The 13,058-nt window shown below is 37.9% G+C and overlaps 1 protein-coding gene across 6 annotated transcripts in view; it reads left to right on the top strand.

Moving 5' to 3' along the window:
* FOXJ3 (forkhead box J3) overlaps window positions 1-13,058 on the top strand; it is a 126,453-nt gene that overhangs the window by 82,556 nt on the left and 30,839 nt on the right. For 5 of the 6 annotated variants that reach the window (XM_070786738.1, XM_070786740.1, XM_070786737.1 and 2 more), the window contains one exon: window positions 6,626-6,727. The exons of the other annotated variant lie outside the window; for it this stretch is intronic. In XM_070786738.1, the coding sequence (XP_070642839.1) occupies window positions 6,626-6,727 (102 nt within the window). The remainder of the gene's footprint in view (window positions 1-6,625; window positions 6,728-13,058) is intronic. 6 annotated transcript variants of the gene reach the window in all.

Genomic DNA, 13,058 nt, shown 5'->3' on the forward strand with positions numbered 1-13,058 from the left:
GGGTTTCTATATATAGTATGATGTTATCTGCAAATAGTGACAGCTTTACTTATTACCTTCCAATTTTTTCCTGTCTGATTCCTGTGGTTAAGGCATCCGGTACTATGTTAAATAAGAAATGGCAAAAGTGCGAATTCTTAGCTTATTCCTGATTTTAAAGGAAAGGTTTTCAGCTTTTCACTATTGAGTATTGGCTGTTAGTTTGTCATGCATGGCCTCCTTTATGCTGATATATTCTTTGTATACTAACTCTGATCAGAGTTATCATTGTATCATAAGTGAATGTTTAGTTTTGTCACATGCTTTTTTTGTGTCTTTATATGTTGTTGAATTTGGCTTGCCAATATTTTGTTGAGTATTTTTGCATCTATATTCGTCAGAGATACTGGCTTGTCATTTTCTTTTTTTGTAGTGTCTTTGTTTGGTTTTGGTTCACCAGATCTCTTCATTTTGAGAGAACCCACCACATTTAATCTATATCTATATATGCGTACACACATATATATAATTCTCATAAATACTATTACAAATGACAACAAATTACTATATAATTAAAGCAACATGTTAGAGCAAGCAGTGGTAACTAAAGTGACTCAAAGTAGAAAATGCTTCTGTGGGAAGGCCTATAGGAAGAGGAGTAAGACTTATAAATTTGATGCAGAAGTATAACTTTTTTACATAGAAAATAGTAAAAGATTGGGGACTAACCTAGTTGGTTCAGTGTTTAAAACCCTGCACTTCCACTTCAAGGGGCACAGGTTTGATCCCTGGTTGGGAAACTAAGATTCTGAATTGTTACACAGAGTGGTTTTGTTGTTTGAAGTGAACTCTTACCACTTGCCTTTCTCTCTCAGGCTGAGTCTGAATGAGGGAGGCTTTAGTTAAAGGTATATATGGGCAGAGGAAGGAATGCAGTCTGCATACTCTCAGAACTCTTAGAACTGGAAAACATTTCAATGGACAAACATATACTGAGTGTACATTGTGTGGGAGGTACTACATGTTGCCTCCATGAGATACATTGAAATATAATTTCTTGAGAAATGCTACTCATTTTTGTAGACCAGAAAGTGTTTCATAAGGGATTATTTTGATCAATGGGTAGGATTTACTTTTTTGTTTTTTAACAGTATTGTTGGAGATAGTTTATGTACAGCTAATTGAATGTTTAAAATTTACAGTTTGAGGATTTTTGTCATGTGAAGTTATTACTAGTTGACGGTATGAACATTTCTTTCACACCCTTTCACACCCAAAGTTTCCTCATTTCCTGTTGTAACTTGTGCTTCCCGCCAGTCTTGTCCCAGACAACCCGATCTGGGGAGAATTAACATCTTAACAATATTATTTCAAGCCATGAAAGTGTGATATCTTTCTATTCATTACATTGTTAATTTTTCTCAGGAATATTTAGTTTTCAGTGTAGAGGATTTGGATGTTTCCAGTTCAATCATGAATATTTTAGATTTGGATGCTATATGTTTAAAGTTCAGTTTTTTGCTGCTAGTGATAAAAATGTAATTAATTTTTGTACATTAAACTTGTATCCTGCAATCTTGTTAATTCTAGTATTTTTTAAAGATGCCTTGGAATTTCTATAATTATGTTAATAGTTTTCCTGTGTCTTTCCTTCCTCCTCCTCTGTCTATTCCTAGAACCTTACTGCAGTGATGAGAATCTCTCATTTCAAGTCTTTACTTGAAATGAGAAAGTGGGCATCCAGCCTTATTTCCATTCTTAGGAGGAAAGTATCCAGTCTTTCACCCCTAAATATGACATAGTCTGTAGGGCTTTTGTAGATGCTGTTTATCAGATTGAGGAAGTTCTCTAGTAAGCCCAGTTTATTGAGTTTTTATCATGAATGGGTGTAAATTTTTTTAACTGCTCTTTTTGTTCTTTTGAAGTGATTATATGACTTTTCTTTTATTCTGTTTGAGTGTTGAATTACATTGATTGCATTTGAAATGTTGAACTTGTATTCCTTGGATGAACCCTTACTGAGTCATGATATATCATCCCATTAACGTATAGTTGGATTCGTTTGCTAATATCTGAAGGATTTTCGTATCTGTGTTCATGAGGGATGTGGATACAACAAAAATCAGGTAGTCAGAACATTAAAAGATTATGTTCAAGAAAACTAGACCTCTCAAGTTAATGAATTTAGCACTTTTCTATGTATGGGAAGATGCAAGAGTCTGGGCTCATTGAAATCATTCCTTTGATAGATTATGCACCTTAGTATCTAGGGTCAGTATCCTGTTTTTCTCCATCCTGAATCGCCTCAGGGTGCACAGTTGACGGTGGCTGCAGTGGCTGATGGCTTGATGGCCTTATCATCTTCTGTTTACTGATTTGACAGGTGACATTTTTCGTCTCTAGTAATATTGGCTAGATTTTGATATTAGGGTTATGCTAGCCTCATAAAACTGATAGGGGTATATTCCTTCTATTTTCTGAAAAATTAATTGACTGGTAGATTGATATATCTTCCTTGAATATTTGAGAAAATTCATCAGTGAAATCATCTTGACCTGAAGCTTAAGATTTTTTTATGTGTGTGGAGGCTCAGCTTGTAAAGAATCCGCCTGCAATACGGGAGACCTGGGTTCGGTCCCTGGGTTGGGAAGATATCCTGGAGAAGGGAAAGGCTACCCACTTCAGTATTCTGGCCTGGAGAATTCCATGGACTGTTGTAGTCCATGGGGTGGCAATGAGTTGGACACAACTGAGCAAATTTCCCTTTCAGTTTCACTTTTAATAGTTACTTTGTTATGGGACTGTCACATTTTCTCTTTTTATTCCAGTTTTGGTAACTTATGTTCTTAAGGAATTTTGTCCCTTGTATCTAAATGGTTATATTTGTTAGTATAGAGTGGATCATAATATTCTCTTACTTTAATATATATAGAGTCTGTAGTAATAACTCTTTTCATTCTTGATATTGATTATTTGTTTTCTCTTTTTTCTTCATTGGTATAGCTAAAGGTTTGTCAATTTTGTTAGTCTTTTAAGAATCGGGTTTTGTCTTTAAAAGATTTTTTTTTCTGTTGGTTTTCTGTTTTTATTTCTATTTTTATCTTTATCATATACTTCTTTTTTATTTCTTTCTCAGTTCAGTTCAGTTCAATCACTCAGTCTTGTCCGACTCTTTGTGACCCCATGGACTGCAATACACCAAGCTTCCCTGTCCATCACCAATTCCTGGAGCTTACTCAAACTCAGGTCCATCGAATCGGTGATGCCATCTAAACATCTCATTCTCTGTCGTCCCCTTCTTCCACCTTCAAGCTCTCCCAGCATCAGGATCTTTTCAAATGAGTCAGCTCTTCGCATCAGGTGGCCAAAGTATTGGAGCTTCAGCTTTAGCATCAGTCCTTCCAATGAAAATTCAGAACTGATTTCCTTTAGGATGGACTGGTTGGACCTCCTTGCAGTCCAAGGGACTCTCAAGAGTCTTCTCCAACACCACAGTTCAAAAGATCAGTTCTTTGGCACTCAGCTTCCTTAATAGTCCAACTCTCCCATCCACATATGACTACTGGAAAAACCATAGCTTTGACTAGACGGACCTTTGTTGACAAAGTACTGTCTTGACTTTTTAATATGCTATCTAGGTTGGTCATAGCTTTTCTTCCAAGGAGTAAGCATCTTTTAATTTCATGGCTTCAGTCACCATCTGCAGTGATTTTGGAGCCAAAAAAAAAAAAGTCTGTCACTGTTGCCACTGTTTCTCCATCTATTTCCCATAAAGTGATGGGACCAGATGCCATGATCTTAGTTTTCTGAATGTTGAGTTTTTAGCCAGCTTTTTCACTCTTCTCTTTCACGTTCATCAAGAGGCTTTTTAGTTCCTGTTGACTTTCTGTCATAAGGGTGGTGTCATCTGCATATCTGAGGTTATTGATATTTCTTCTGCAATCTTGATTCCAGCTTGTTCTTCATCCAGCCTGGCATTTCTCATACAGTACCCTGCATATAAGTTGAATAAGCAGAGTGACAATATGCAGCCTTGATGTACTCCTTTCCCAATTTGGAACCACTCTGTTCCATGTACAGTTCTGTTACTTCTTGACCTGCATATAGGAGGTAGGTCAGGTAGTCTGGTATTCCCATCTCTCTCAGAATTTTTCACAGTTTGTTGTGATCCACACAGTCAAAGCCTTCAGCATACATAGAAATAGATGTTTTTCTGGAACTCTCTTACTTTTTCGATGCTCCATCGATGTTGGCAATTTGATCTCTGGTTCCTCTGCCTTTTCTGAATCCAGCTGGAACATCTGGAAGTTCATGGTTCACGTACGTTGAAGCCTGGCTGGAGAATTTTGAGCATTGCTTCACTAGCGTGTGAGATGAGTGCAATCGTCTGGTAGTTTGAACATTCTTTGGCATTGCCTTTGGGATTGAAATGAAAACTGACTTTTTCCAGTCCTGTGGCCACTGCTGAGTTTTCCAAATGTGCTGGCATATTGAGTGCAGCACTTTCACAGCATCATCTTTTAGGATTTGAAATAGCTCAGCTGGAATTCTGTCACCTCCGTTAGCTTTGTTCATAGCTTTGCTTTCTAATGCCCACTTGACTTCACATTCCAGGATGTCTGGCTCTAGGTGAGTGATCACACCACTGTGGTTGTCTGGATCCTGAAGATCTTTCTGTTTTTCTGTGTATTCTTGCCATCTCTTCTTAATATCTTCTGCTTCTGTTAGGTCCATACTGTTTCTGTCCTTTATTGAGCCCATCTTTGCATGAAATGTTCCTTTGGTATCTCTGATTTTCTTGAAGAGATCTCTAGTCTTTCCCATTGTATTGTTTTCCTCTATTTCTTTGCATTGATCGCTGAGGAAGGCTTTCTTATCTCTCTTTTCTGTTCTTTGGAACTCTGCATTCAAATGGGTATATCTTTCCTTTTCTCCTTTGCCTTTAGCTTTTTTTCTTTTCTCAGCTGTTTGTAAGGCCTCCTCAGACAATCATTTTACCTTTTTGCATTTCTTTTTCTTGGGGATGGTCTTGATCCCTGTCTCCTGTACAATATCATGAACCTCCATCCATAGTTCTTCAGGCACTCTCGTCTGTCAGATCTAATCCCTTGAATCTGTTTGTCACTTCCACTATATAATTGTAAGGGATTTGATTTAGGTCATAACCTGAATGCTTTTTGGTTTTTCCTACTTTCTTCAATTTAAGTCTGAATTTGGCAATAAGGAGTACATGATCTGAGCCACAGTCAGGTCCCAGTCTTGTTTTTGCTGACTGTATAGACCTTTTCCATCTTTGACTGCAAAGAGTATAATCGGTCTGATTTCAGTATTGACCATCTGGTGATGCATGTGTAGCGTCTTCTCTTGTGTTGTTGAAAGAGAGTGTTTGCTATGACCAGTCCATTCTCTTGGCAAAACTCTGTTAGCCTTTGCTGTGCTTCAGTTTGTACTCCAAGGCTAAATTTGCCTGTTACTCCAGGTATTTCTTGACTTCCTACTTTTGCATTCCAGTCCCCTATGATGAAAAGGACATCTCTTTTTGATGTTAGTTGTAGAGGGTCTTGTAGGTCTTCATAGAACCATTTAACTCAGCTTCTTGGGCCTTAGTGGTTGGGGCATTGACTTGTATTACTGTGATATTGAATGCTTTGCTTTAGAAACGAACAGAGATCATTCTGTCTTTTTTGAGATTGTTTTTGAGGGTATTAACTTCAGCGTGCTGATTATACAGGATCACTACCACCACATCTGTGTCCCAGGGTTGCAGGGAGAGGGAAATAGAATGGGGGATAAGCAAATTCTTTTCAAAGACATGACCCAAAAGTTGCACACTTCACTCTTGCTCAAATCCCATTTGTCACACCTTAGTCCCATCAGTGCAAGTAGTTGCAAATGAGGCTGGAAAAGGTGGTCTTTAGCTGGGCACTGATGAATTAATGACTACAGAGATCCATTACTAAAAGGTAGAAGAGGGAGGGATTGGCATTAGGGGACTATTAGCAGTATCAGCTACAGAAGTTTCTCTCTCATTGTAAACTCATTCCATAGCCCATGGTGATTATCAGGTCAGTGGGTGTGTGCTACGTCACTTCATTTGTGTCTGACTCTTTGCAACCCTATGAATGATAGCCCACCAGGCTCTTCTGTCCATGGGATTCTCCAGGCAAGAATACTGGATTGGGTTGCCATTTCCTTCTCCATATCCGGTTGCTGCTGCTGCTGCTAAGTTGCTTCAGTCGTGTCCGATCTGTGCGACCCCATAGACGGCAGCCCACCAGGCTCCCCGTCCCTGGGATTCTCCAGGCAAGAACACTGGAGTGGGTTGCCATTTCCTTCTCCAACGCATCAAAGTGAAAAGTGAAAGTGAAGTCGCTCAGTCGTGTCCGACTCTTAGCGACCCCATGGACTGCAGCCCACCAGGCTCCTCTGTCCATGGGATTTTCCAGGCAAGAGTACTGGAGTGGGGTGCCATATCAGGTTAGTAGTAGCCTATTAAAATATAGTAGAAGATAATTCAGCAAGGAATTTATTTTCAGAAACAAAGTACAAAACTGGATGTTGGAGAATTTTGTGAAATAACTTCAAATTGTGTTAAAGTTGGTGGTTTTATGAGCTAATAATTATTTATTTTGTTCTTGTATTTTAGGCCTCAACTCCATATAGCATAGATTCAGATTCTTTGGGAATGGAGTGTATTATTTCGGGAAGTGCCTCTCCAACTCTGGCAATCAACACTGTGACTAACAAAGTAATTCTTTTTTTTTGAACATTTTTGAAATGTCATTGATAATACATTTTATTCACTTATATAGTAACAACAGGTTTCTTTATGGTTGAGGTTCAAGAAGATATCAGTTTGACCAAACCATACATGGCAGTTTGAAAGCTGAATCCTCAATGCTTTTTAGCTTTACGTAAGTTAGAAGTAAATAAATAATGCTCTGGAAAATTGAAAAATACTTATTGGGAAGCTCTATATTAAATCTAAATTCTTGACATTTCCGGTCCCAAAAACTTTTTTTGAGTACAGCATTTTATTGAATCAGTTTGTTTCAATATCATTGGTTACCCCTCTAAATATGTGATTTAAAAAAAGATTGACAAAGTCCCAGGGCATCAACTGAATCCAGTAAGGTAAATAGTTCAGGCAAACTTCTGGAGTTGATTTGAATGTTGGTCAACATCTTTCATGATATTCAAGTCTAGGTACATACCCAGAAATAATATGAGGTAGTCTACTGCAATTTTTTCTTTTTTAGACAAGGGTCAAAACTTTGTGCCAGCTCATTATTAAGTATACCTGCTGCTGCTGCTAAGTCACTTCAGACGTGTCCAACTCTGTGCGACCCCACAGACAGCAGCTCACCAGGCTCCCCCGTCCCTGGGATTCTCCAGGCAAGAACACTGGAGTGGGTTGCCATTTCCTTCTCCAATGCATGAAAGTGAAAAGTGAAAGTGAAGTCGCTCAGTCGTGTCCCGTGTCCGACTGTTCGCAACCCCATGGACTGCAGCCTACCAGGCTTCTCTGTCCATGGGAGTTTCCAGGCAAGAGTACTGGAATGGGGTGCCATTGCCTTCTCCAAGTATACCTAGTGGGATACAAATATCTCTTTGTATCAAGAGATATTTGAAATGAAGGTAATTTCTTAACTTCATATCTCAAAACCCTATAAAGGCTGTGGGAGGTTCATGAAGTAACTCAGTTCTGTGCATTTGTTTCCTCCTTACTGGACCATGATGGGCACCTTGAGGATGTATATTTCCCACACTTGTACTCATATAATCTGTCAGTCTTGCTTTTACCCTCTCCTCTTGTTTCCCTTGTTTTCACTTGCTCTGTTTTTTTATCTCTCATGCTTGTACTCTCTTGTGCACCTACATAAACACAAACACATACACATACTCAATTGCTATATGTAGTATCTTTCTATTTGTTAAAGTTAATGGACTAACAGAAGACAGGTTATATCAGAGTCAGATTTCTAATTTAGATAGGGAACTGGCAGCTGAGATAAAGAGTAATAATTTTTGTCAGATAACAATATACAGGCTGATGGCATCAGAATCACTTAGGAGAGGGGTGAGTATGTTAGTGTGTATGTTTGTTTGGTGATGGTAGTAATTCCTAGATTCCATTGCAGCCCTACCAAATCAATTACTTTATCTTTATGGAGAGGACCCAGAAACCTGTACTTTAAAAAATCATCCCTGAGGGTAGCCAGCTAGACTTGAGTATTTCTGGTGAAATCTATGGGCTGGAATCAGAAGTATCCAGTACTGTTCTTTGCAGTGTAGTCCAAGTAGGAGATACTGAGTTCTAAACATGGAAGTTGTGGCTATTAGGAAACAATTAGAAAATAATAATGCTGAGACTTCATGACTATTAGGAGCTGGAGTTTTTGGACTTCTACTTTCAGATATGATAGAATAGCTAGTATCAGATTAACCCTTCTCCCTATCTATATAAAATTACCACTCCATCCCCCACCCCCTGCCTACCAGTTAAAAAGAGGGGAGAGGCATTGGAGAAAAAGATAGAATTTCAGAAGTGAAAATCTCAATAAAAAGGGTAGCACACTGAGATAAGCTATTCATATTTTCCTTTGGGACGTTTCCCACTTCTCAGTGCATGGCATAGGGGCTGAACAGAAAACTGCAAACCTTGAGCAGTCATTGAGCTAGGGAGGTAAAAGCTGAAGTTTGAGGTTGCCAAAGAGCCAGGGCTTAAGGACCATTATCCTGAGGAATCTCAAAAGTGAACCTCAACTTTTAGCAAGCAGTATCCACTTAAGGCTTTTGCTGACCACTAACCTGTGTGTGCTTGGACTCGGACACAGACAAATCAGGTAGAGCTGGCACTAGCCAGGATTCAGCAGTCTCACAGAGAAGGGGGAACAAAAATTGTAGTTTTTCCAGAAGGGAGCTATGGTAATCACCCCAGTATTTCAGATCGATAATTCAGAAAGATTATATTCTATGAGTAAGAGCAAACCAAAAATAACACCAGTTTCAAACTGTTATTAGCGTGGTATGCTAATCTACTTGCCAAAAGGAAACTAAATTCTTTCTGGAAGATAACATATCCTCAGCTTTTTCAAGTTTTCATAAGTAAGGTCTCATTTTCAGGAAAGAATTGTCAGACATTCCAGGAAACAAGACCAAATAATTAAATGCCAAGACAGGGGAAAGAAAAGGATATCACAGTATCCACAAGTGATCTAGATACTGATTTTTAAATAACTGTGACTAATATGTTGAAGAAAATAGGCAAATTATAGAAAATTTAATTGGAATCTGTGTGGAAGAATCAAGAGAACTAAAAAGTATAACAACTGAAATTAAGAATTCAATGGATGGGTTTAAGAGAAGATTAGACCCACCAGAGGAGAGAATCAGTGAACTGGAAGATAGTACAAGATATGCATACTGACGCATGATGGAAAATCCTGGACAATTCATAAAATTTAGGAGATAAATGGGATATCGGGAAAAGCTCTACTGAACTTGCCATTAGGGTTCCAGAGGAGAAGAAAAGGAAATAGAGAAGAAGCAGTGTTTTAATTTTTTAAGACTGATAAAAGATAACACAGTACAGATTCAAGAAGTCCTGAGAAGCTCAGGAAAGACCAATTAAAAGAAATCACTATTAGGCAAATAAAAATCAAACTACAGAAAAACAAGAATTAAAAAAAAAAAACAACTTAAAATCAGGAAAATAACAGGCAACTTTAAAGAAACACACTGAATTCTGAATAGAAATGATAAAAGACACCACCAGAATGAACTTTTTGTAGTGCTGAAAGGAAATACCTGCTAACCCAGAATTCTCAAATTAGAATTTCTATGAAAAAGGGTTAAAAAATAGTCTTTTACAGAAACAAAATGTGAGGGAATGTTACTAGTTCACCCATATTAAAAAAATTAAAGGAGGTTAATTTTTCACATAGAAGGAAAATTGCCCTGTGCAGAAAAGAATGAAGAAAACCAAAAGAATATGTATGTCAGTAAATAGAAATATGTATTCAGTGATTAAAACAATAGCAGTGCTGTTGTATAACACAATGATTTGGAGTCTAAAATGCTTGCAGAAGTTAAAAAGTGCATGACAGTACTAGGGTAAGACAGGAAATGCATGTACTTAATGTCTTCACATTGTGTGGCAAGTAGTAAAAGTACTAACTCAAAGACGTGTAGCAAAATAGAGGGTACTGATTCTTAATACTTCAGTATATATCAGAATAACTAGGAAGGCTTGTTAAAAACTCAGATTCCTGGGCCCTACTCTGAGAATTTCTGATTCTCTTAGTCTGGATTGAGATCTGAAAAACTGCATTTCTTTGAAGTTCTCAGATATTGGTCTTGTATTGGTTCAGGTTGCTTGCCTTATAAACCACTGGTCTAGCTTACTACAAGAATAGTAAAAGAATATTACCAAGTAAGGAAAAATAATAAATCCTTGATTAATCCAAAGTATCCAAGAAAGGAGCAAAAAATGAACAGAGAAGAAATGGGAACACAGGAGAATAAATAGTATTTAAATCTAATTGCATTAGGAAATATGTTAAATGTAAATGCACTGAATATTCAATTTAAAAGCCAAAGAATCTTTTCTGACCACAATAGCATGAAACTAGAAATCAACTGTAGAAAGAGAAATGAGAAAAGAAAAAAAAGATTACATGGCAGCTAAACAACCAGTGCATCCACAATGAAATCAAAGAAATTTAAAATACCTTGAGACAAATGACAAACAACCATACAAAATCAATGGGATGCAGCAAAGCAGTTCTTAGAGGGAAGTTCATAGTGATATAGGCATTCCTCAGAAAAATAAGAAAAGTGTCAAACAACCTACCACCCAAAAGAATTAGGAAAAGAATAAACAAAACCTAAAGTCAGCAGAAAGAAAGAAATAGTAAATAGAAATTTTTTTAAAAAATAGGAAAAAATAAATAAAACCAAGAACTGGTTCTGTGAAAGGGTAGACAATATAAATAAACTTCTGGCCAGGCTCACCAAGCAGAAGAGAGGACCCAAACAAAGTAAGAAGTGAAAGAGAAGTAATAACTGATACTGCAAAAACACAAAAACCCATAAGAGAATACTTTGAACTATACTAAGAAATGGACAAGTTTCTAGAAAAATACACCCTACCAAAACTGAATCAAGAAGAAATACATAATATACCAGAAGTGAAATAGAATCTGTGAGAAAAAAAAAAAAAAAAGAGAAACTCACTGCAGACAACAGTCTAGGACCAGATGGCTTCACTGAAGAAAGCTACCAACCATACCAAGAATTTATACCAGTCCTTCTCAGACTCTTCCAAAAGATTGAAAAGGCGGGGGGAGAACTCTTCTAAAGTCATTCTATGAAGCTCTTATCACTGTGATACCAAAAACAGACATAGACAATAACAAAAAATTACAGGACAATATCTTTGATTCATATAGATGCAAAAATTCTCAACAAAATATTAGTAAGCCAAATCGAAGAATACATAAAGATTCTTAGGTGGCTCAGAATCTGCTTGCCAATGCAGGAGCCACAGGAGACGTGTGTTTTTATCTGGATTGGGAAGATCCCCTAGAGAAGGAAATAGCTACCCACTCCAGTATTCTTGCCAGGATAATCCCATGGAAAGAGAAGTCAGGCGAGCTACAGTCCCTGATTGTGAAAGAGTTGGACATTGCTAAGCTGAGGATGATACTATGATCAAGTCGGATTCATCTCAGGGTCACAAGAATGGATCAGTATATGCAGTATATTTTTAAAATCGCTATACTATTCAAAGCAGTCTACACACTTAATGTGATCCCTATAAAATTACCCATGATGTTTTCCACAGAACTAGAATAATCCTAAAATTGATGTGGAACCATAAAAGAAACAGAATTGCCAAAGTAAACCTGAGGAAAAAGAACAAAGCTAGAAGCATAACCTTCCCAGACTTCAGACAATACTGCAAAGCTGTTGTAATCAAAACAGCATGATATTGACAGAAAAACATACATATGGATCAGTGGAACGGAATACAGAGCCCAGAAATAAATCCACCCACCATAGTCAATTAATCCAAAGGTCCATCTAGTCAAGGCTATGGTTTTTTCAGTGGTCATGTATGGATGTGAGAGTTGGACTGTGAAGAAAGCTGAGTGCCGAAAAATTGATGCTTTTGAAGTGTGGTGTTGGAGAAGACTCTTGAGAGTCCCTTGGACTGCAAGGAGATCCAACCAGTCCATTCTGAAGATCAGCCCTGGGATTTCTTTGGAAGGAATGATGCTAAAGCTGAAACTCCAGCACTTTGGCCACCTCATGCAAAGAGTTGACTCATTGGAAAAGACTCTGATGCTGGGAGGGATTGGGGGCAGGAGGAGAAGGGGATGACAGAGGATGAGATGGCTGGATGGCATCACTGACTCGATGGACGTGAGTCTGAGTGAACTCTGGGAGTTCGTGATGGACAGGGAGGCCTGGCGTGCTTCAATTCATGGGGTCGCAAAGAGTTGGAGACAACTGAGCAACTGAACTGAACTGAAGGAGGCAAGAATACACAATTGAGAAAAGATAATCTCTTGAGCAATGACAGAAAGGGAAGAGGAACTGAAGAGCCTCTTCATGAGAGTGAGAGAGGAGAGTGAAAAAACTCACTTGAAACTCAACAATAAAGAAACTAAGATCATGGCATCTGGTTCCATCACTTCATGGCAAATAGATGGGGGGAAACTGGAAGCAGTGACAGATTGTATTTTGGGGAACTCCAAAATCACTGCAGATGGTGACTGCAGACATGAAATTAAGGACACTTGCCCTGTCTTGAGAAAGAAAAACGGAACTGGAGGAATCAAGCTCCTTGACTCAGATTATACTACAAAGTTAATTAATCAAAATAATATTGTACTGGGACAAAAATAGAAATATAGATCAATGGAATAGGATAGAAAACCCAGAAATAAACCTTTGCACCTGTGGTCAATTAATCTATGACAGAGGAGGCAAGACTATACAACAAACAAATGGTGCTGGGGAAACTGGACAGCTACATGTAAAACAATGAAATTAGATCATTTTTTAACTCC

The sequence above is a fragment of the Bos indicus genome, chromosome 3 (genome assembly GCF_029378745.1).
Source record: "Bos indicus isolate NIAB-ARS_2022 breed Sahiwal x Tharparkar chromosome 3, NIAB-ARS_B.indTharparkar_mat_pri_1.0, whole genome shotgun sequence".
Lineage (NCBI taxonomy): Eukaryota > Metazoa > Chordata > Mammalia > Artiodactyla > Bovidae > Bos > Bos indicus.